General features: G+C 41.8%; 1 protein-coding gene across 2 annotated transcripts in view; it reads left to right on the forward strand.

Annotated features, from left to right (window-relative positions):
• LOC124720147 (sorting nexin-13-like) overlaps nt 1–25,331 on the forward strand; it is a 411,803-nt gene that overhangs the window by 39,826 nt on the left and 346,646 nt on the right. For both annotated transcript variants that reach the window (XM_047245452.1, XM_047245453.1), the window contains exons 3-4: nt 9,890–9,992; nt 17,473–17,687. In XM_047245452.1, coding sequence (XP_047101408.1) covers nt 9,890–9,992; nt 17,473–17,687 — 318 coding nt within the window. The remainder of the gene's footprint in view (nt 1–9,889; nt 9,993–17,472; nt 17,688–25,331) is intronic.

Raw genomic sequence — 25,331 nt, forward strand, 5'->3', positions numbered from 1 at the left:
TCTTGCGTTGTCATGAAGAAGGAGAAGTTCGTTCAGATTTTTGTGCCTACGAACACGCTGAAGTCGTTTCTTCAATTTCTGAAGAGTAGCACAATACACTTCAGAGTTGATCGTTTGACCATGGGGAAGGACATCGAACAGAATAATCCCTTCAGCGTCCCAGAAGACTGTAACCGTGACTTTACCGGCTTAGGGTATGGCTTTAAAGTTTTTCTTGGTAGGGGAGTGGGTGTGGCGCCACTCCATTGATTGCCGTTTTGTTTCAGGTTCGAAGTGATGAACCCATGTTTCATCGCCTGTAACAATCTTTGACAAGAAATTGTCACCCTCAGCCACATGACGAGCAAGCAATTCCGCACAGATGGTTCTCCTTTGTTCTTTATGGTGTTCGGTTAGACAACGAGGGACCCAGCGGGAACAAACCTTTCAATATCCCAACTGGTGAACAGTTGTGACAGCACTACCAACAGAGATGTCAAGTTGAGCACTGAGTTGTTTGATGGTGATCCGTCGATCATCTCGAACGAGTGTGTTCGCACGCTCCGCCATTGCAGGAGTCACAGCTGTGCACGGCCGGCCCGCACGCGGGAGATCAGACAGTCTTGCTTGACCTTGCGGCGATGATGACACACGCTTTGCCCAACGACTCACCGTGCTTTTGTCCACTGCCAGATCACCGTAGACATTCTGCAAGCGCCTATGAATATCTGAGATGCCCTGGTTTTCCACCAAAAGAAACTCGATCACTGCCCGTTGTTTGCAACGCACATCCGTTACAGACACCATTTTAACAGCTCCGTACAGCGCTGCCACCTGTCGGAAGTCAATGAAACTATACGAGACGAAGCGGGAATGTTTGAAAATATTCCACAAGAAATTTCCGGTTTTTTCAACCAAAATTGGCCGAGAAAAAAAATGTGTTGCATTACTTATTGAACTGCCCTCGTACTTATGTCTGTTTGGAACTAATAACAATTTTTTAGATACCTGTCATTCTGCTTGCTTCTGTAACACACTGTTATTGCCGTCGATGTCTAATACCTCCTGTTGCCACATATTGTAGGTATAGTGCAGACAAAATTGCTTTTCTCTAGGTATATAAAGTAGTGGAATTTGTTGCTGACCAATATTCGGTAAGAAAATGTGATGCAAATTCTGCACATAACAGCAAAGAGCCCAATAATGAATGTTTTTAGAAAAATAGAAATCTACGTACACACGGGCAAATATTCAGACAAAATTCTAACAAACAAACAAACGCAAACATATAAATTAAAATGATAGATTACTGAAATTACAGAACATGATAATGGATCAAGCAAATTTGCAGACCGACAGTATTAGTGAACTTTAGCAAAGGGTTTACTACTGCTACCATATACTGCTCCCTGGATGAATAAACCAACTATGTAACTGTATAACAGCATTGACTTAGCTGCCAATTGAAGCTGTCAAACTTATGAAAAATATAAAATAGGTATTGGTAAATATTGCTCAGCAACAAATTCCAGTGCTGAGACATCACACATGTAGAGAATAACAATTTTGTCTGCACTACACTTACAGTATGCAGTAATACAAGGTATCAGACAGCAACAGCAATAACAATGTGTTATGGAAATAACTACTATGATAGATATAAACAAAATAGTTATTAGCTACAAATAGACATAAATATATGTACTAACAGCTGCATATATTTGCAGATAGCTTGATACTGCCTGTGTAGCTGAAAGAAGGTAATCTTCTTCTTCTTCTTCTTCTTCTTCTTCTTCTGCTTATCCATTAATGTTGGCGACCCTCATGTTGTATCTTTCTTCTGTGAACCGCAGTATGTAATAGCTGGTCTACACTTTGTAGTCCTGTCCACTGCTTTATATTGTCCAACCAGAATGATGTTCTTTGCCCTTGTCTTTTTTCTTCAATCTTACCTTCTATTATTAACTGCAGAAGCATAAATTTGGTGTTCCTTCTATATGTCCTAGCTATGCAGTTTTTCTTCTTTCAAACACTGTCAACATTTCTCGCTGCTTGTTCATTTGTTCCAGTACTTTGGTGCTGGTTATTCTTGTGGTCCATAGTATTTTAAGCATTCTGTGATAAATCCACATTTCAGAGGCCTCTAACTTCTTTGTTGTTGTCATATTTAGTGTCCATCCTCCAGAGCTATCTAGAGGCACAGACCAGATGTAGAATTTTACGAATCCGACTCGAAAGGCTTAGGTCTAGGTCTGTGCTTGTAAGAATATTCTTAAATTTTATGAAGGTGTTTTGGGTGTTCTCTATGTGACATTTTATTTCCAAGTCTGTTCGCCTGCCTTCTTCACAAAGCCAGCTTTCAAGGTATTTAAACTTGTTGACTCTTAGTATTACAGCCCTTGAAATTGTAGATTTGCATCTTTAGAGTCGGACTCTTGTGTGACAATCATAAAATTAGTCTGTTTGACATTAATATTCAGATCTAGAGTACTGCTGCAATCTACTACTATGTTGACGAGTTGTTGAAGGTCATCTAAATTATCAGCAGTTCCTACATACACTTTATCACATTTGCAGTTAATCATATAGCAACCGAAAATAACATTTTATTAAAAAAGTGTCTAAATATAGCAGCATTTTGGCTTACTACACATTTAATGGTCCTCACAACATGTACCAGGACTGCAGGCTGAAAAGAATTTAAAATGTTTTAAGTAGTCTACATTTTACAGAACTGAGTGAGTAGTACCCACAGACAATAGCACACAGGTGCTGAAACATGTTTGCGTGTATATAAAAAATAGTTGTTTGCATAATAGGTGGACCTGAAATCTGGTAATTTAGTCTGCAAACGCAGAAGAGCTTCAAAGCCAAATTGTGAATTTTCGGCATTCCTGAATTATGTTGAATCTTTAAGTTCACTACGGAGAAGAGAATGGGAGTCAAATTTCATTTTTGGCTGTACAGGTACACAAAAAAATCATGGAACACTTGGGCTCAACATCGACAGAGGGGCCACTTATGTGTGTCGAGAATGAAAGCTTGCTTAGAAAATCAGGTCTGTGGCCTGCCAATTGGAGTGGTTTTCTACTTTGATATTGTAAAACATAGGGCTGGTTCATGATCTCATAAGTCGATTATTCTTTCTTGTTCTCCCAAGTATTTCTCTCTCTCACCAGGCCCCAAAAGCTTCGCATTGGCTTTCTTTAAAATGTTAATATCTTCCGTATCTCCCTTTTAGGTAGTGTCCAGTATTATGAAGAATAAAGGACAGTGGGGCATATAGCATTTTTTATCTTCACTTTCACAGAATGTGACATGGCTGCATATTTTGAAGACATCTCTGAGGGCATATAGACACCTGGAACCAGCAGAAGTTCTTTCATTTACATTACTTAAACTTGATTATTCAATAACAACTTTAATGAAAAGGGAGGAGGATTGAAATTAGGCAAGTTGTGTGAGCTTCAGTGCTAAACAAAGCAAAGAGCGCCAAATCTTTCCCACTACAAGCTCCGTAACTAATGTCTGTGCAACACCACGCAATATTTGGACGAAGTCAAATGGTGGTACGACCAGCCCATTGCACTCTCGTGTACAAGCAGTTTGTTTTACTGAGATTGATTAAGTCTGAGAATTAACTACTGCTTCTGTCAGCCATTGAGGATGTCACCAGTGGTAAGATATGAAAAGTTAGGACCAGAAATCACCAAGCAACATAATTTGATTGTTCATTTTGGTCACCTGGGTAGCTGCTTCTAGTGATTCCTCATCTTGGAATAATTTGTCAAATTACGCCTTCCTCCTGGAAGTAGGAAAATTGTTTCATATACGCTATGCTGCTTTAAGATCATTTACGATATCTCTTTATTTTTCCCCCCTCATTGGGGTTCCTTTTTCTCCCAGGTGAAACTTTTTTTATTAGCAGCTTCTCTTAACTGATGTCTCATATGGCTGCTTTGCGTGCACTTGCGGCCGGATGTACACACGTGATCTGCATCTATAGGTCGACACTGTCAGCCCTGTTTCACTTCAAAATATTGCTTGCTTTTAGTGTACAGGGTTGTAAAAAATTATACTATAGCTACTTTAGGCAGTGTAAATGGAGAACTTATTTACGATATGGGTACCAAACTTTGTAGGAATGACGTTCAGACTGGGCACTGCGACATTTGCATTGATGTCAAACTTGCAGTTAGGTGCCAGTATTAGTGGTACAGTGATGTAGTGTTCAAACACGAGCATAATTGTACATTACAGTTGCAGACAGTCGACATAGGCCTATACGAGGTGAGCGGGGCTCTACCCGTAAAGCTGTTTTATCAAAACGAAAGTATGAGAGTCATTCAAATGAATCCTGGTCAGGGCATCTGTCATTGCCTTACACGCACGGTGGCACCACATAAATATTGGTAGAGAGGTTGGTGCGTGCGCACCGTTTGATGTTGCGTAGCGCCAGTGTGGTTTCATGCTGAAGAGGTGGTGGTCACACAAGTTATCGTCCACAACCGAACATGCAGCCGAGTACGCAGGAACGGTGAGGAGCGTTTCAATTTTTTTTGGCAGAGGGAGTTGGAGGCCGTTAAATGTATCGTCGGATGAAGGCTGTGTACAGTGAGTACAGTCTGGGTCGTTCAAGTGTTGTGGAACGGTGCAAACGAGTCTTTGAGGGGTGCGAGTCACTGGGAGACAATGCTCGTCCTTTTCAGGCAGGCTCATCGTGTCATCACACAGGAAATGGTTGCAGAAGTGAATGCCTTAGTCTCGGACAACCGCAGAATCACCGGGGAGAAGATCCATCCATTACTGGGTATTAGCATGGGCACTGCCCACACCGTAATGCACCGACACTTGAACTTTTTAAAAATCTGTGCACAGTGGGTTCCCCACCGACTGACCGTCGAACACTGCAATACTCGAATGGCACTGTATTTGAGTCTTTGCAATGTTCTCGTGAGGAGGAATATGTCAATATGGCTTTCTGTCATCTGTTGTCACAGGTGACGAAACATGGTGTCACCATTTTGAACCAGAAAGCAAGCTTCAGAGCAAGCAGTGGAAACATGCGACTTCACCACCTCCAAAGAAATCAAAGGGTGTGCGCATCAGTTCTGATAAGGTCACGATGTGCGAAGCCCCCCACCCACAAGAGCCCACTGCTTGTCGAGTTCCTGGAACAGGGAACCGCCATCAATACCCAGCATTATCAAGCCACTTTACAGAACCTTACATGAGCCATTGAGTCAAAATGCCAAGGCATGTTGTCCAATGGTGTTATCCTCCTGCATGATAATGCCAGCCCACACACGGGCAATGCGGTGAAGACAACATTTTAGCAGTTTAGGTGGGAAACACCGGAACATCCACCGTACAGTCCCGACCTTTTGCCGTGTGACTTTCATGTGTTTGGACCTATAAAACGAGCTATTCTCAGACATCGATTCGCAACAGACAACAAGATGTGTGACTGGGACCAGGCCTGAATCTGGCAGCAGTCTACTAGTTTCAAGGATGGAATCGACTGGCTAGTGTCGCAATGGGATAAATGTGTCAACAGTTTTGGCGACTATTTTTGAGTATGTGTACTGTGTATAACTAAATTTTTGAGTTAATTAAATCATTATCGTTACTTTACACCCGTTACTTTACACCCGTTACTTTACACCCGTTACTTTACACCCGTTACTTTACACCCGTTACTTTACACCCGTTACTTTACACCCGTTACTTTACACCCGTTACTTTACACCCGTTACTTTACACCCGTTACTTTACACCCGTTACTTTACACCAGTTACTTTACACCAGTTACTTTACGCCATTGACCGGGGTTTCATTTAAATGCCTCTTATAATATTGCTGGTGCTCTTTCCGAGTATCAATGCATTAAAGGCTTACAAAGTCCTCTTTCTGCGCTGGAGGTGAAGAACGTGATTCGTAAGTTAAAGAATTAACTGGCGATTTGGGAATTGCTCCCGGAAGAGTTTGACGGCCGATTGTGCCACAAATTGTTGAAGAAGTTACTGCTGCGACGACTGAGAATGAGGGATGCAGTGTGCGATATTCGAGCAGTGTGTGAGCTGTGCCACAGCAGTTGAGCATTCTGTGCTCCACAGTTCGAAAGGTGCTGCCGCAACTTGGAAATGGTATCTCTAGCGCATTTCCAGGCCGTCGTGGGTGCAGGTGGTTACTAGATTGAGCAATGCTTGTAATCTGAACTGTAAAGATGGTACACAATTAACAAATGTCATTAGTTTATGGGTTATTTCTTTTTCACATGTTCTTACACTTGATCCCACAAAGTTTCATTGTTGTGTAATAACTCAGTGTTTCATGGAGGACCTCTCAAGTAGCAAAAGTTTAATTATATCCAGCCTGTTTTTTACTTTAAGAATTACATATCTTCCACTCCATTTAAAGTTGTTAATATTTTTAATCTTATACTTGCAGTTTGAGTATGAAGCTCCACACTGTTACGCAGGTAACTGTAGCCCTTCAGTTTGTCCAGTGAGACTACAGAAGCATTAAATTTTGAACAACTCTACAAACATTTTGAAAAGTGATGTCACATTTGACTCTATGATGATGAATGGTAGAGTACAGATAGAAGGGGTACTCGGATTCCTCCAGAGGAGGAGGAGGTGGAGGAGGGGGAAGGGGGGTGGAGCTGGCAGTAGATTTAAAATGCATTTGGAAGGTGACCCCATCGTAATAATAGCCTGTATGCAGCTATGATTGGTTTTCTGTGAACATTGGATATGTACCATACTAGATCTGAACAGACATTGGCTGGATTTAGAATACTGGAAAAGAAGGAAGGAATTTACTTGGAACATAGTGATATACAGTACAGTTACTTTCAGTTAATATGTAATATTTTAAGGTTTATTCTTGCAAATGAACTCGGTAATGAAAACAGAAGTGTGTTACCACATCCAGTGACTTTTTCTGACACTTGCAGCCAATTTATCTGTGTTCTACAGATTTGAATTTAACAAATGACCATATGTATGGCAGCCACAAGTGGAGTGATTGGTTGCAAGCGCACGTTCTCAGACAAGTAATTGTCTACTTGGTAATGGAGAGAAGTGGAGGTGGTGGGGGATTGTAGAGGGAGGCCAAGCCCGAATACGGTAAGCAGATTCAGATGGGTGTAAACTGCAGGAGATATGCACAGGTGAAGAGGTTTGTGCAGGTTAGAGTAGCGCGGACAGCTGCATCAAGCAAACCAGTGAACTGAAAACCCCAAGAACTACACATTAACCACAAATACCATTAGCAAGTAAATGCATTAGCAGTTGATTGCAAGGATGTGCATGTCCCAAAGTCGGTGAATTTTTTGCATATTTGGTGGATCATAATTGTGACCATCCACTATGATGTGAAAGAAATCAGTTTTACAGTAGTATTGTGCTTTTTCAACAAAAAAGTGTGGTAACATTCACGTGACCATTTACATTATTTTTTGGTGAAATGTTTTACCTGTAAACAGTGTGTATCTCTCTCTCTCTCTCACCACAGTATCGTTACACATTCATAAATTCTTCTATGAAGTATCAACAGTTGTCAAACAGATAAGATTTTAGTTTGTGTTTGAAGTTAATTTTGCTGTTTATTAAATTCTTTATATCACTGACCAGATAGTCAAAGATTTTTATGGCAGGATACTTCAGTCCCTTCTATACTACATTAATGCTGAGTTTGCGATAGTACATAATATTTACCCATCTACAGGGTCGTGTGGATAAAAGTAGTTCATGTAAGTGTAAAGGAAATGCTGTGAAATTAGAGAAATGAAGAGCTGCGATGGACTTCCCATTTATTTACAGTGTAAAAGACATTTACAGATGATGTTGAAAGTGACCCCCTGCAACATCAATACAAAGCCGTGCATGTCTAGAAATATTCAATCCGTGGAAAATCCTTCCCACTCCTCTCAGGGTGGTATTCCTCCACCCACTGAAACTACAAGATATCCTCATCCATCCCTGCACAGCTGCTGCTCCCAATACCTTGCTTCACAGCTCATATCCGTGTAATAGACATAGATGCAAGATCTATCCCATACATTCCTCCTGCCACCACCTACTGCATTCCGGTCACTAACGTGACTGATCCCATCAAAGGCAGGGCTACCTGTGAAATCATTCCTGTGATCTTCAAGCAAAGCTGCAGCCACTTTACTGCATTCTATGTGGGCCTGACAACCAACAAGGTGTCTGTCCGCACGAATGGCCACTGACAAACTGTGGCCGAGAAACAACTGGACCACCCTGTTGTTGAGCATGCTCTCCAACACGACATTCTTCATTTCAATGACTGCTACACAGCCCGTGCCATCTGAATCCTCCCTACCAACCCCAGCTTTTCTGAATTGTGCAGGTGGGAACTCTCCCTGCAATATATCCAGTGTTTCCATAACACTACTGGTCTCAGCCTTTGCTAGTCATTATCCTCGCCTATCAGCCCCTTCCATTCCAGTACTACACACACCTCTATTCCACCTACACACATTTTACTTCTCTCCATCCCCCACTCCTCCTCCTCCCCCCCCCCCCCCCCCACACACTCCTCCCCCACCTCTCCCTGACTCGCTCCCAATTGCACCTAGCTGCCCAACCCTCTCTCCACCTCATCCCTGAATTCTCACAGCAGTACTTTACATTCCCCGCCCCCCCCCCCCCCCACCTGTTACCCTTCTCCTCCCTCCCTGACTCACTTGTATGGTTTCAGGGAGGTTAAAAGGTGATAATATGAAAATGCCAAGAAGGGGAAATTTTGAGGAATAGTTCAAAACATCGCAACTAAATGCATCCGAGAGCACCTCAGTGCCTGAGGCTGTGCGAGGACGGGTTGCCATCGTGCAACAAGCACACTCCTCTAGTCAGCATTCCCCTCCTTGTGTTATGAATGCTCCTTTTGAGTTTTTTTAGGCTCTTAACAATATCCCTCACTGAGGCACAAATTCGACCAAAATGTTGCTTTTTCGGTCTCAAAACACTGAGGCCATACTACTTTGCTGGAAATTGTGGTTTTGAATTTTTTATCAGATGGGGAATTTGTGTATCACCACTGCAACAACTGTCTGTCTGTCACGAGTGTGTAATGAGCTACCTGCATTTCATCTCAAATCAAACTATAGCTCACAAAATCCTCACCTTCCAATTCAGGTCGCTAGAGAAACTCGCAGGCACTACTGATCTGATTAGCCTCGTGCTGCTCTGTCTGCTGCCTTGGGACCTACTTTACCCACAATTTCTCGTATCCCAACATTTCTGTGAATGTATCTGGAGGGTTGAGGAGATGTTGCAGAAATTTCACCCACTTTCAGTCGGCAGCCTTCGTGCAGAAATTTCATCCACTGTTAATGGCCAGTCTCCAGTAACCGTTTCCGCCATTTTTTGCGCTGACTCATCAGCCAAAATGGAAGGTCCTCCCCTCATCTGTTTGTCATAAAGATTTCTTCTGCCTCCAGTAAATTCCCTACACGACTTATTAAGCCATCTAATTCTGCTCATAACACCTTCACTGTAAACTGTTTTATTCTGAGGAAAAATTTTGGTATGTGTTATTCCTTCAGCAAGTAGATGATGATTCACAGCACATGGCTCGTACTTGGTGGGATTTCTTACAGGCATTTTCACACAGCTGGACACAACAACATGAGTTTACATACTCCTGTGATGCTATCTTTGATCAGGGGATCCCCCTCTACCATTCAATGTTGCCAACCCTAAAAAAGTAAATAAAAAAGCTGTTATAGTCAAAGTGCACTTACTTTCCGAACATGCCCCATTGATAGAATGTTACCTGCAAGTGCCGTGTGATCTGTGACGAAGCAGGCCAAACCCGTAAGCTGAGATGTACGGTGGCTTTCAGTGCATAACGTGTGCCGTGCTCCGTGTTGCAGAGGCCTCACACTGCTCTACCTGCTGCACTGGGAGGCGACGCTCAAGTACACGGCGGACCTGTACAGGAGACGTTCGCACGACATCCGGCCGGGGCTCTCCAGGGTGAGTGTAGTGTGCGAGGGAGTGGGTGTGTCACCAATTGTGTGGATGCCCTTGTATCTTATAAAAATAGAGCTGTTTAAGCCATTCTGTGTAATGATGCTCTTTAATGTTCACAAATTAACTTACACCATTTTACTGCTGGCCGGAGTGGCCGAGCGGTTCTAGGCGCTACAGTCGGGAACCACGCGACCACTACGGTCACAGGTTCGAATCCTGCCTCGGGCACGGATGTGTGTGGTGTCCTTAGGTTAGTTAGGTTTAAGTAGTTCTAAGTTCTAGGGAACTGATGACCATTGCAGTTAAGTCCCATTGTGCTCAGAGCCATTTTTGAACCATTTTACTAAAATTACAAGTGTTGGAACTTTAAGGTGGCAACTATTTATTTACAGCTCATTCAAAATAGATAAGTGTTTCAAAGTTGTAGTGACTTTCAAAGTAGTCACCAACAATACGTATAATCCATTGCTAGTGATGTGGAAGTCGGAGGATACTCTTAGCAATGCCAGTTGCATTGACAGTTCGAGTGGCGCGGTCTATTGCCCGACGAATTTATAGCAGTTCTGAAGCGAATGCCGTGAAGTGTTTCCTTCAGTTTGGAAATAGAGTTGAACTCACGAGGGCTTAAGTCAGGGGAGTGCAGTAGGTGGTATAGCACTTAGCAGCCCCATCAGTCAAGCAAATCAGTAACAGCTTGCACTGTACGTGCTAGAGTAATGTCCTGCAAAATGATGGTCAGGTCCTGCAGAAAGTGTCACCACTTCTTTCTCTGTGCTGTTCATTTTTGGAACACAGCCTTCGACCAGCTTAGAGACAGCAGTGATGACACTTTCTGCAGGATCTGAACATCATTTTACAGGACAGCGTGTGGATTCAAGCTGTTACTGATTTGTTTGACTGATGGGGCTGCTAAGTGCTATAGCACATACTGCACTCCCCTGACGTAAGCCCTCGTGAGTTCAACTCGATTTCTAAACTGAAGGAAACACTTCACGGCATTTTCTTAAGAACTGCTACAAATTTGTCAGGCAATAGAGCGCACTGCTTGAACTGTCGACACAACTGGCACTGCAAAGTGTATCCTACAACTTCCACATCGCTGGCAACGGTTTATACACAATGCTGACGACTACTTTGAAGGTCATTAAAACTTTGAAACACATATCTATTTTGTACGAGCTGTAAACAAATAGTTGCCACTATTAAAGTTCCAACCCTCACATTGATATATTCAAGTGGCAAAAGTATTAACTCTTATTTTGAATACACTTTTTGAAATTTAATTACTGTCAGTAAATATTTGTTTAATAAAGATCTGTCACTACCCCTACCACCAGCAGCTCTAGCCCCAAGTTTTGTACATTTTGCCTGTTATTATTTGAGGCTCAGGTATTAGTCTAGTCTCATACGTGCCTGTAAAATGATAGCCCTTTTCAATATTTTTGGGGACAGAAGAGAGTCACATGCAGCCATGTGTAAAGAAAATGAGGGTTGGGGCAGTGTTACAGTATAATTTTTTTGCCAGAAGTTTAGGAGCAAGCAACAGCGTATGAGCAGGTGCATTATTGTACTGCAAAAGCCGTGAACTGTTTGTCTACAGATCCAGGCACACTTTTGTCGGACTTCTTCACGCAAAATGCCATCGAACTTGTACGAGGGTTGGCTGAAAAGTAATGCCTACGAGTGTTTTATTGTGTACTCAATATTGGTTGAAGTATACTATGTGTCGTACATACTACTCGACCAACTTTGCTGATGCGAGTTGCAGCCCTCTGCCACTAGAGTGCTCTGAATTGTAACGTGTGAAGTGGCAGCGAGTAACACTACTGTGTCAGTGCATGAGAAACAGTAAACAGTGTGTGGTTTTTGAGTGTGTAATTGTTCATACGTGGAGCACTGTGTCCTTCAGCATGACAATGCCAGACCACTCATGAGCACTGCAACAGAAGTCTGGGGCTCATTGTCGTCAAACAACATAATAGTCCTGACTTGGCTCTATAGGATTTTGAGCTGTTTCCAAAAATTCATCACTACCTTTGAGTACTGTACTTCGAGAGTGAGGAAGCGGTGCAAACGGAGGTTAGCTTGTGGCTCCATTGACCAAGCGGAACATTCTACCACAACAGTATCGACAAACTGGTCTCTCGTTTGGAGAAATATGTTAAAACAGGATGTATACGACCCAGGAGATCCGGGATAAACCCGGGAATTTTTTCATCCGGGAGAAAACTGGGAAAAACCCGGGAATTTTTTATAATCCTGGGAATTTTTCATTGTTTTGGTTTTCAGTTAAATTTTTGTGAATTTGACTGGTAAGAACCAATACTCAAACAAAAGATATTACTGTGTCCTGCTACTGCAGAATAATAAATGAGGGGAAAAAAAACGAAAATAAAACTTAAGTTGCAAAGGAAATGCCCCGTATACAACAAAAAAGCAGTGCTCATACAGGCGTCTGCCAACAGCACAGTGTGCCGAAGGCTTAGGAAGACTATGCAATGCTTCATAACAACACATTGCCTCCAATGAACGTGACGTGACGACTATTTAGAGTCGTTTGAGCAGTTGCGGGTGGGCTTTTGCGCATGTCGCGTATGAGTAATACCTTGTCCCACTTCTGGTTACAGAAGTGTGGCTGGGCGCCACTACGTAATATTGTCTCGGTTCGGAAATATAGTAAATCTGGGGCTGATGCACACAGCAGTCCGAATTGTGGTGGGGAGGTGGGTCGTCTCCACGTGACCCGTATTTACGTTCAGTATTGTTGTTGTTTCGTCTTCATTTATTGCTCTCATGTTAAATGATGATGAAACGGATTTTTGTGGCCGGGAGCTATCAAATGAATTTAAAATACGTTCGCTTAGTAACAGAAGGCTAAAATATGTTGTTAGTTTCAGATTTTATTTCCACTTTTCTGATAGTCAAGCATTAATTGCCTTGCAGAACAATGAAGTTATTTTTGTCAGTTTGCTGAAGAGATTTGGCTTTTAATCTTTTCTACTGAGGCAGTCAGTTTATTTGAAACGAAGTGTTTAATTTCACACTCTTGGCGGGTTTCGACTGTTTGCTACATTTCAAGTGCATGTATGGCATTATACCATAATAAAGAACCAAACATGAGATAATACAGTACTGGTACTCCAAGAAAATTTACATCCGAATATGGACATACGAATGTGCACTTTAAACCGAATTATGCATTTTAGTGTGGGTCACGAATTTCCGATGCTCTTGTAGTATCCTCTGATGTCTTGTTTCTTTTATGACATAATATGAGATCTTTTAATGTTTTATACGTACGAACATACAGCCTTCCTGCGTCGTCGTAGCTGCGCAAACGAGGTGACGCCTGTTATCTGGCGCTCTCTTGCAACTGCTGAAATGAACCTATTTCTAACAGGTCGTGAGAAAATATTGTGAATGGTGGTTTGAAAAGCGTTACATTCAAAGCGAATTTCCTTTTGCGCAAGATGAACTATGTACGATGAGTTTCTTAAATCACAAAGCGTTCGACTCCATTTAAAAATCAACTCTTTGAGGACAACCATTTAGAAGAATTTCGAGCCCAGATCAGACATTTACGTCGTTATTAAAAATTTTACTGGCACATTTGTGTGATGTATCTTAATTTAAACCATCAACTTTTCTTATTTGTGTGTTCGCTCTAGTTAAGAGTGATCTTGCTATTGGCTGACTACATCAGGTGTCCTATGCTGCCATCAGCTGGCGAGATCACGTGACATGAGCTATGACTGGCTTACAAAAGCGCACCACAATCTCAGCTTCAGTGCTTCAGAAAGTAACATGCGGTGTTTGTTGGAATTAGAATGTATACCTTCGCAATACGAAAATATGCAGCGTACATGCCGCCACCGCCCCCCCCCCCCCATCCCCTCCCTTCCCCCCATCCCCCACCCCCTCTCCTGGGAGTTTCATTGTCTAGAGTGCTGGGAAATTCTAAGTCTGTATATAAAACCATAAACATTCAAACGATTGATGAGTTTTACAGTGCCGAGGAAGAGTATACTGTCACTTAACTCTGACAAAGTGTATTTTTACCCGGGAGAATGTATTTTTAGCCGGGAATTGTTTTTCTTTGTCCACATATACAGCCTGTAAAATGAAACTGCACAGCACCAGAGACCTTTTCGAGTCTCACACAGCTATGGTTTATATCAGCAGACTGAAGTGACGAAAGAAAAGTTGTACGGAGGCCGGGATATGAACACGGCTCTCCTGCACACTGGGCAAATGCGCCAACTACTGCGCCACCCTACGGAAGACATCTCTGGTACTCAATTTTGGTTAATACACGTATGTCTGGGTTTCAGGCAGGATCCCCCGTTTCGTTCCACCCTGAGGTGGTGTTCGGATACACTTGGAAAGCCACTGCAAATCTGTGTGAGTTTAGGGGAAATACCGAGTGGGCTGAGGGGCGAATGGGAATTTAGATTGAGGAGGGAGGCCTGCTAGTATAGTCTGTGCAGTTTGCAGAACCTATGTGCCAGGGTGGAGTAGTGTTTAGCACGTCTGCCGAGCGAGCGAGATACTCTGGTTTGAATCCTGGCCTTGGTACAAGTTTTCATTCATCACTTCAGCCTGCTTATATGCACCAAAAATATGTTTTCTCACCAGAGTGACTATGTTGAGAAATGAATAAAACATGGAACGTTCAGGAAAGAATAATGGCACTATTATCAAAAGAATAGTTTGCTGCTCACTAGCAGAGATGTTGAGATGTAGACAGACACTACAAAAAGACTATGAAACATTTTAAGATTTCACATATAAGGTGTCGGCTAATTCAGGTGAAGGTCTTTCTGGCCAAAAGCGTACTTGTTTCATTGTCTTTTTGGCCTCTGTCTGCAACTCAACATGTGTGCTATATGGTGAGTAGCAATGTATCCCTTCATAATATTATTATTTCTCATTGTAACCTTTAGTACAAGTTTTCAAATACAGTAGAGCGTCGATTATCCGAAGTAATTGGGGGACATGGGTATCAGTAAACTGGTTTGTTCGGATAATCGAACTGTACATGTTTATATGCCAAAAAGAAGTACTGTACAGTAAATTTAGTCATGAAAACAGGCATCTCTTTTAGTATTACAAAGTAACATGCAAAGGCAACTTCAGTAGGAATATATAGTATGTGGCACAGTTTTTTAAACAAAAATGTATACATATTACATACGCATTTTGCATGAACAATACACACAGTATACAAAATTAATGTTTAAAAAAATCCTTTATTTTGGTGTGTCTAAGCAAGCCTACACACTTACGAGCAGCTAAGTCACGTACTTTTTTCATTACTGATATCTGAAACTGGTCACTTTCATCTTGGGCTTCAAACCATCACAAGGCAGTATCTAAACAAGTGAACGCCTCAGAAGCTGTTGGTATACTTTCATCTTCACTTTCTGGAGCACTGATTGATGAGATGCTGGCGGCGTCATCTTTATCAGTGACGACATTTACAATCTCGCTGTCCTGCATGATTTGATGTCCTGGATCTGCATCATCGATATTCATCCATTCGTGAACGTCTTCTTCATCACATTCGCGGCAATCTATTTCCTTTAGCATACCGAGAATTTCGGACATATCATTCTGTTCGTCATTTTCAATCATACCTTGTGAATTTTCTTCTATGTCCAAAAATTTTATTCCAGGCTTTCTTCAAATTCTCTTCCTTTACACTATTCCATGCTGCGCCGATCATGTAGGACGCACCTTTCAAGTCAATATTCTTATGATTTCTTAAGAGACTTTCTTCTCCATCCTCTTCTCTTTCTAACAATAACTTACGCAACAATTCTTTCCTGTAATATCTTTTGAAAGTCTCAATAACACCTTGATCCATGGGCTGTAATAAGGAGGTTCTCCTTCCGATCTCTTTTGTGTAAACCACTTGTAAACAGCATTATCTAGATCTGTGTTAGTGGCGAGCTCCATAGTTTTACGGCTTGTTGATCCATCAGTAGAATCAAGCATAGCTATAAATTTGCTATAAATTCGCTATGCTCGTCTTTTGTTTTTTTATATCCGTAATTGTCTACTTCCCCACTTTGTACTCTTTGGATAAAGTGGTTGCAGATTCACCTTCTTCTAACCTTTTAATAATCTCATACTTGTTCCTCATAGAAAGGACACCACATTTACGTTTAAGCATTTTGTATCGTCAAGTTCACTTCTTCACGCAGCAGCACACAAGTGGTCGTAACAGAGAACAGAAGGTGAATGTTTGCACCTTGAGAAGCTATTCTCGGGGGCGCGGAATCCTTCAAACTGCGCGGAGCGGCACGCCCCAACTCTAAGCTGGCGCAGCTGTTGCTGTGAACAGCTTTGATACTGCGGCTACTTCTACTGCCAGTGCCGAGCCGACAGAAGTGTGCCGATTGTTGAAACACGGCAACTGGCGGCTTGGCCGGTCAGCAGCGCCTCGTGAAGGCCCCATTAGAAGCAGCGGTGGCCAGTGCAGCGACTACTGTGGGAAACTTGGTTTGGGAGTGAAGGGGATGATGGACGGTAGGGTGGGAGAGTAACAGGTGTGAGCAAGTACACAGTTCGGTTAAGCGGTCGTTCAGTTGACCGACATTCGGATAATCGACGCTCTACTGTATTGAAACTGTGATTTTTTGTGTGTGTGTGTGTGTGTGTGTGTGTGTGTGTGTGTGTGTGAGAGAGAGAGAGAGAGAGAGAGAGAGAGAGAGAGAGAGAGAGAGATTAAGCACTGCACAACAGTGGGCCCGAGTAGGAACCAGCTAGACTGGCGGCAGGTAAAACACTAATAGTGGCTAAAGCGGGCACGATTGTAAGCAATGGATGCCCAAGCAACTCGGCCACTAGTCACACCCTCATCTGGTGTATTTTCGATTTTATCTGTGATTTCTTTCTTAATGTAGTAGTCATCTGTCTACCACCTCAGATAAACAGAGACTCGGATTGTCCGAGCTCTGATTACTGAGGATTTACTGTAATGGAGAAAATACTCTTAGTTTAAGGGGTAGATTTTGTAAAGTTTGTTTCAAAAAATGAAAAAACTGCAGGACAGTTGCTTAATCCACAATCTTCTACTGTGTACATGACCAAAGTGGTGTAAAAAATGAACACCATTGGTTCCATGACAGCATTGGGTGAGGGTGGCCTCTGATGATAAAGTAATTTTTTTTTTTTTTTTTTTTTTTTTTTTTTTTTTTTTTTTTTTTTTTTTTTTACGCTACTTTAAGTGTTCTGAGACCAGCTGTGTATACAATAAAAGATTATGGATCTGCAGTTTATATTCAGTTTTCAAAATGGTGTCATAGAGTTGTGGCTGACTCGTAAGAAGAACTCTTTAAGGAGTAGAATTATAGCAAATGCAACTGTCCCATCTCGCTACGTCTCGCCAGTCTCCACGCTAGAGTCCCGGCCCGGGAAACAGCTCCGTTCCGTTGCCGAACGAAAAGTTCGTCTCGTCACCGCCGTTCTGCCGCCGCAGGTGGTGTCGGCGTTGCAGGCGGCGCAGCGGGAGCCTCCCCGGCTGGACCGGCGCATCACGGGTGCGCAGGCGGTGGACGAGACGCTGCAGGAGGTGCTGGCGCTGGTGCTGCGAGACTACCTGCAGCCCTGGTACAACCGCCTGAGCGCCGACGACGAGTTCCCGCGCGAGGTGCGCCGCACAGCCCAGCGCCTCGCCGTCAACTTCGCTGGCAGGTGGGTCTGTCTGTGTGTGTGTGTGTGTGTCTACTGTAGTGTCCCTGCTCGCTCCGCACCTGCCTCTGTTCCCTGCGAGCCGCCTCACAGTGTACGTCTCGTACTACCGGGGCCAGTTACAGTACAATTTTTCCACACGAATGGCAAATCGTCTGGTTCTACTCACTGCCCCCCCCCCCCCCCCCCCCCCACTTCCCTCTGACATTTGTTGCTTTTCCTCAAGCTCTTCGTAGGACCTTTAAAAATAAATCTAAATTGAGTCATTGTTTAAATGAATTGTTACTGTATTTCCTCAAATCTAAGCCGCACTTTTTTTCCAGTTTTTGTAATCCAAAAAACCGCCTGCGGATTAAAATCGAGTGCAAAGTAAGCGGAAGTTCTGAAAAATATTGGCAGGTGCCGCCACAACTAACTTCTGCCGTCAAATATATGTAGGCGCTACACAATCATGCTTTGCACTGGTGCCAAAACCTCTGCATCTGCAAATACATTAAAAAAAAGGTGGAAGATGAGCTTTTTTTCTCCACCCTGAGTTTCAACCACTGCATTTTCATACATTATCCAACGAAGGAAATACAAATTCCATATTGTTCATCTTCGAATGTAGCAGCATTTCAATGTACTACGAAAATCCGACTGGCAAGACTGTTTGGGGGCCTTTGTCAATATGGCCAACTTCTGAATTTTTTCCTACCTGTGAGAAGAGATGGTTGCTAATAGGCACTTTTATGAATTTTGAATCACATGCAGTATTCTCTTCACCATAAGAATAATATGAATATAAACATTTTGCCATGTATTCTTTCGTATTTGCTGCTATCTCATTTAAATCCTGTCTGCCTAATAAGCTACAAAACTAGAGTGAGACAACAGCAAACGCGAAAGAATATACGTATCATGTCATGTTTATATTTGTATTATTCTCATGCCCAGTCAGAAATGAAGCACGGCAATTGACTAGATTTTTAAATCTAAGATGACCCTAATTTATGTGCAGAATGTAATGTATTAAAGAGGCGTCTGCAAAGATTTTCAAACGGAGAAAATTTTTCGCTAAACTCTCGTTCGGAACATCTTCTGTCACACGCAGTCTCTCTCTCTCTCTCTCTCTCTCTCTCTCTCTCTCTCTCTCTCTCTCTCTTTTTTTTTTTAAAAAAAAAAAAAAAAAAAAAAATGCGGCGGCAGCGTGCACAAAAGCAAGCCATGCCGCGAGCGGTAACAGGCTGTAAACACTCATTATCAGAATGCGACAAACAGTGCATGACACAGTACAATAATGCATTATCAGCTTAAAGTGATGTAAACACCTATAACATAGAGAATGGCACTTATCAGATCAAAGAAAAGTAAGCAATCAATTCAAACCAGACGAAGCACGTGAAAAAGGAAGGGTACCTGTATAAATACGGACGGAGCACCTGACGCGCAGCAATGGTTACCTGGTAAAGCTTAACTGATAAGCTTATGACTCGAACCAAACTACTGTAGCTGTATCGTCATTCATTCGACCTAAATTGTGTCTCATATTACAATGGACCAACTTTGTTATGATTTGGAGGTGCGGCCTAAAACTTCTCTCCCCTTGAATTTCGAGTCTCAAATTTCAGGTGCGGCTTAGATTCGGGAAAATTTTTTTTTCCTCAATTTTGAGTCTCATTTTTCAGGTGCGGCTTAGATTTGAGTGCGGCTTATATTCGAGTAAATACAGTATTCATTCAAAGTAAGTACCATAACTCCCTCTGTAGCAGAAATAAATTTTGCAATCTTATTCAAGTGCTAAATATTAAAAGAGGACATGACCAATTGTCATTTAAGGTAATACCCGAGAGCTTCAGAAGATTTCTACATCAACATCCATAGTCTGCAAACCGTGATGTACCTGGCAGACAGTATGTCCCACTGTACAAGTTATTAGGGTCTCTTCCTGTTCCATTTACATATGGAGCACGGCAAGAGTGATTGTTTGAATGCCTCTGTGCTTGCGGTTATTATTCCAATCTTATCCTCACGATCCTTATGTGAGTGACATGTAGAGAGTTTTTGTATATTCCTAGGGCCATCTAAAGTCAGTTCTTGAATATTTGTCAACAGGCTTTCTCAGGATGGTTTACATCTATCTTTAAGAGTCTTCCAGTTCAGTGCCTTCTGTATCTCTGTGACAGTCTCCCACAGATCAGACAAACCTGTGACCATTCGTGCTGCCCCCTTCTGTATATGTTTAATCTCCCCTGTTGGTCCTATCTGGCACGGCTCCCAAACAACTGAGCAATATTCCATAACAGTTCACACGAATGTTTGGCAAACAGTCTTCTTTGTAGACTGATTCCACTTCCCCAGTATTATGCCAGTAAATCGAAATCGATCACCTGCTTTACCCGTGACTGCACCTAATGATCATTCCATTTCATATTCCTATAAAGTGTTACACCTAGGAATTTGTCTGAGTTTGCATATTCCAGCAGTGACTTTTATAAAATTCAGAAAGGACAGTTGGAAGGTGTCTGCGTCAAGGAAATGATGTCGATTTGCCTGAATACACAAAGATTTTAGATTCCGAGTATTGGCCAGAAACTCCTGGGAGCATCTGGTATTTGGTGAAGCTGGAATTGGGAAGTTGGCCTGCAAATTTCACTTTAATGAAACAGAAGGAACTCATGGTTTCTGTCCGTATCTTCAGGAAAATAAGTTCTCAAGTATACTACTTCCTCTCGAGCACACTTTAGGTACAAATGCAGTATCATCCAGTGAATGTGAAAGGAGTTTCTCTTAAATGGATTGTGTAGTTACTTCATCTGGGTAACCTTGTATGCTTGTACGGACAGCTAGCCCTCAGGATAGTAGCCCCCGCCTGCCCCCCCCCCCCCCCCCCTGCCCCCACTCAGTTCAAATCTGACATCTTCCTTGTGAGTACTGGTACCTTTTTTTCTGAGAAATAATGCACTTGTGTGTTTCTAGCATCAACAAAATTGTGCTATCTGCTAAATTGAGTGGAATGGATTAAAATATAAAATCTTCATTATCTTATTAGTTTCACAATGGAACCTGTAAACTCTATAATTTACAAATTATTTCACTTTCCAGCAGAAACCTCAGACTCTTTGCAGATGATGCAGTTATCTAAAATGAAGTTCTGTCTGAAAGAAGCTGCACAAATGTTCAGTTAGATCTTGATAAGATTTCAGACTGGTGCAGAGATTGGCAACTTGCTTAAATGTTCAAAAATGTAAAATTCTGCACTCCACAAAATGAAAAAATGTGGTAGCCTATGACTATAGCATCATTGAGTCACATTTGGAATTGGACAACTCATACAAAGACTGGTGTGTAACACTTTGTAGGGATATGAAATGGCATGATTGCGTAGGTGCAGTCGTGAGTCAATCAGGTGGCAGATTTCGGTTTATTGCTAGAAAACTGGAGAAGTGTAATCAGTCTACAAAAGAGACGCTTAAAAATCCATCCTAGAATATTGCTCAAGTGTGTGGGACCTGTACCAGATGGGACTAACAAGCGATATTGAACGTATACAGAGAAGGGTGGCATGAATGGTCACAGGTTTGTTTGGTCTGTGGGAGTGTGTCACAATGGTACTGAAGGACTGAACTGGAAGACTCTTGAAGATAGATGTAAACTTCCCTGAGAAAATTTGTTAAAGTTTCAGGAATCAGCTATAAATGATGACTCTAGAAATGTACTACAACTGCAATGTATTGCTCACATAGGGATTGTGATGATTAGAGTAATTAATGCATGCACAGAAGCATTCAGTCAATCATTCGTCCTGTGCTCCATATGTGAATGGAACAGGAAGAAACCCTACTAGCTGGTACAATGGGACATCCTTTGCCATGCACGTCGCAGTGGTTTGCAGAGAATTGATGTAGATGTAAAAAGTGAGACGTGTTAAACATTAAGGCATATTTATATGGGCCATATCTTATCTTATATTTCACGGCAGTAGCGTTGCCATCAACATTGTTAAATTGTGGCTGAAGTAGATGACAATTTTGCAGTATGACTGGGCAGTATGCTGATTTTGCAAGCTTTTCCGGGTAATTGCTGACACATTGCCGTGGGATTGCCAGTGATGTTCACAGAGGCTGGAAAATGTTTACCTCTATTGTTGTCTGTAGACACTTCCCTCTCACCTTCGTTTCCTACTTGGCCACACCAGCAGTGCTGCAATTGTGTGTCTGAATGAAAATAATACCCTTTCACTTTTCTTCGAAAGTCTGTGTGTGTACATGTAGCCATCTGTCTTCTTAGTTGTTGGGATGTTGTCATTTACAGTGATGGAAAACTGGACAAACAAAAATTTCATAAATGTGATTAATCTACTGTCAGTTATGGGACATTCATGGTAATGGCTACACAGACTGCAGTATGAAAAAACAGTAAGAAGTTGCCAATGAGCTCAGAATCGTACTTCGTGAAACATACAAAAAATTGCAACATCTTCAAACCTGTGCCGAATCTGAGGCAATAAAGTTACATAGGAATCCACACGATTTGCATTTTCTGCATGTGTTTCATCTTTCTCGAGACATGTCTGAAGTAGGAAGCATTGCATACCTATGGGGACAAGAGGTTTATTGATCAATTCAGACAGGTACATTAAACTTCTGTACAAATCAGCAGTAGCTAAAAACCGAAGGATGATTGCCAGCTGGCTTTTGATCGGTATACGCTTTCTCATATTTGTATCATTTTTAACAGTTACTGGACCAATTGCGTGTATGAGAAATACAAAATTATGATATTCTGGTAAAATTCAGTTCATTAGTTAAAATAAATTAAATAATGCATCCACGAAGTGAATTTTTTCTCATTCTTTCTAACTTGATTCCTTGTATGTTGTAGAAGCAGTAGAGCCGCACTCAGTTCCACTTGCTCTTGTTTGTCTATTTTGTGGCAATACGCAGTAATGTGGTCCCTCTGTAAACACATTTGGACCGAAAATGTCTTGCTGCAAATATTTGCAGGCGGTAGTGGCCTGTATTGTTGCAGTACGTGTGGCTACAATTCGTGTGGCCGCAGTGTTGCCAGACAATGTTGTTGAAATACGAGGTGCGGCTAGAAAAAAACCGGACTGATGCTGGAAAAAACATTTATTTACAATTATTTACAATTTCATGTTATCTCCTTCAATGTACTCTCCTCCTCGGTCTCTACACCGCTCCATACGAATTTTCCACTGTTCATAGCAATGCTGCAGATCATTTTCGGTAAGTCCATACATTACTTCCGTCGCTTTTTCTTTTACTGCTTCAACAGTCTCAAATCTAGTTCCTTTTCAAAGCTGACTTGACTTTAGGGAAAAGAAAAGAGTCACACGGGGCCAAATCAGGTGAGTAGGGTGGATGATCTAAGATGGGAATGTTGTGTTTTGCCAAAAACGTCTTCACTGACAACGCACTGTGAGCTGGGGCATTGTCTTGGTGAAGGATCCATGACTTTTTTCTCCACAAATCGTTCCGTTTTCTCCGTACTCGTTCACGTAGGGTAGCCAGGACGCTAATGTAGTAATGCTGATTCACTGTTTGTCCCTCTGGTACCCAATCAATGTGCACAATCCCTTTGATGTCAAAAAAAACAATCATCATTGCCTTGAATTTCGTTTTTGACATTTGTGCTTTTATTTGTCGTGGAGAACCAGGAGTTTTCCAATGCATCGATTGGTGTTTAGTTTCGGGATCGTAAGTAAAAAACCACGATTCATCGCAAGTAATAACATTTTGTAAGAAGGTGGGATCACTTTCAATGTTTTCCAGGATGTCAGAACAAATCATTCTTCGGCGTTCCTTTTGTTCAATTGTGAGACACTTTGGAACCATTTTTGAACACACTTTGCTCATGTTGAAACTTTCATGAAGAATCTGCCTAACACTTTCCTTGTCAACTCCTGTTAACTCAGACACTGCTCCGATTGTTAAACGGCGATCTTGTCGAACAAGTTTACCGATTTTTTCAATGTTTGCATCAGTTTTTGCTGACAATGGTCTGCCAGTGCGAGTGTCATCACTGGTGTCTTCGCGGCCATCTTTAAATCGTTTAAACCACTCAAACACTTGTGTTCGCAATAAACAATCATCGCCGTACATTTGTTGTAACATTACAAACGTTTCACTTGCAGATTTTCCTAATTTGAAACAAAATTTGATGTTAACACGCTGTTCTTTCTGTACACTCAACATTTTCCGACGCACAGACAAAACGTCAACTACTTAAAACAGACGCCACGGGCAGATTGAGTGCAGGAGGCAGATGAAACTCGAGCAGTAGGCGGAGCGAGAGTCACGTGACAGTCCACACGACTTTCAGCCTTATTGCATTCGTTTTATTGTTTCACCAGTACTAGTCCGGTTTTTTTCTAGCCACACCTCGTACATTGCTATCGGCATGCGATTTTTATGGGCTGTGTAAACTTACCTTCAGACATTGTTTAGTTGCGTAAGTCGTATGCTACTTCTGAAGAAAATTCACTCTTTCTAGTTAAAATTTAGAAAAATTGCAGTGACTGTAATTCAAAATTGCTAACAAAGTCAAATATTTTATGTATGCAACTCAATACAAAGGCATCAATTTGTGTGTGACATGTGAGAGAATTACTTTACTAATAAAGTCATGTATAATTCCTGCAGTTGTTAAGTATGTGTTATGGGATTTTCCCCTTGATAGAAACACTATATTGACATTTTTGTAGTTTTCACCTTGGCATCCTCTTTCAAAATACAGTCAAAGTTTATGGACTCTCAGTGGCTGAAGTTTACACACAAAACAATCACTCTTGGAAAAAGTATTGACTAAAGGTAGCATTTCTCAACCTTTCAGTATTTGCGACCCAAATTTCGGTTATAATTTTTATCACGACCCCTTGCCCCTTCTCATATGATAACGTGTAATTTTGGTTTTGCATTGTGTAGTTAGAATCGGCCCATACAGATAGTACTCACTAAGTCGTTTATGTGTTGCAGAGTGTCGATGGAAAGCATCAGTTTGTTTCCCGTTACAATGAAACTAGTTTTTAAAGTGGAATTTTGTGTGCTCATTCAGTAGAGTGCACCCAAATTAATCTAGTGCGATATTTGTTTTATCAGTACCTATGTAGAGACAGTAAAACTCAAAAGGATAACCAGTATTCCAGCAGCGATGTGACTGCCCTGGCCCGCCAGACTGCTTCCACTGAGCATGCAGAGTTACTGAGTTGCTGCCGGATTTCTCTTTATTCTTTGTGTTTTACTGACCCTCTTAATCTGTATCAATAAAACAAATATCTCACTTCATTAATCTGAGAGTGCTCTATCAAATGGGCAATTAAAATTCAGATTTAAAAATAATTTTGTTTGTAAGAAAGAACTGAACTGGGAAACACTTGAAGACAGACCAAGCTGTCCCACGGGAGCCTACTTAGTGAGTTTGGGTGACGAATCGAGGAATATACAATAGTGTGGTGGAAATGAAAGTGGCCCATACGATTGGATGTTAATGTATGAGTTCCTAGATAACAGAATGCAGCATGTCATTCTCAATGGAGTGAAGTCTTCCGAAGTAAGAGAGATTTCAGGTGTGCCACAGGGGAGTGTCGTAGGACCGTTGCTATTCACAATATACGTAAATGACCTCGTGGATGACATCGGAAGTTCA

This window comes from Schistocerca piceifrons, chromosome 11 (genome assembly GCF_021461385.2).
Source record: "Schistocerca piceifrons isolate TAMUIC-IGC-003096 chromosome 11, iqSchPice1.1, whole genome shotgun sequence".
Lineage (NCBI taxonomy): Eukaryota > Metazoa > Arthropoda > Insecta > Orthoptera > Acrididae > Schistocerca > Schistocerca piceifrons.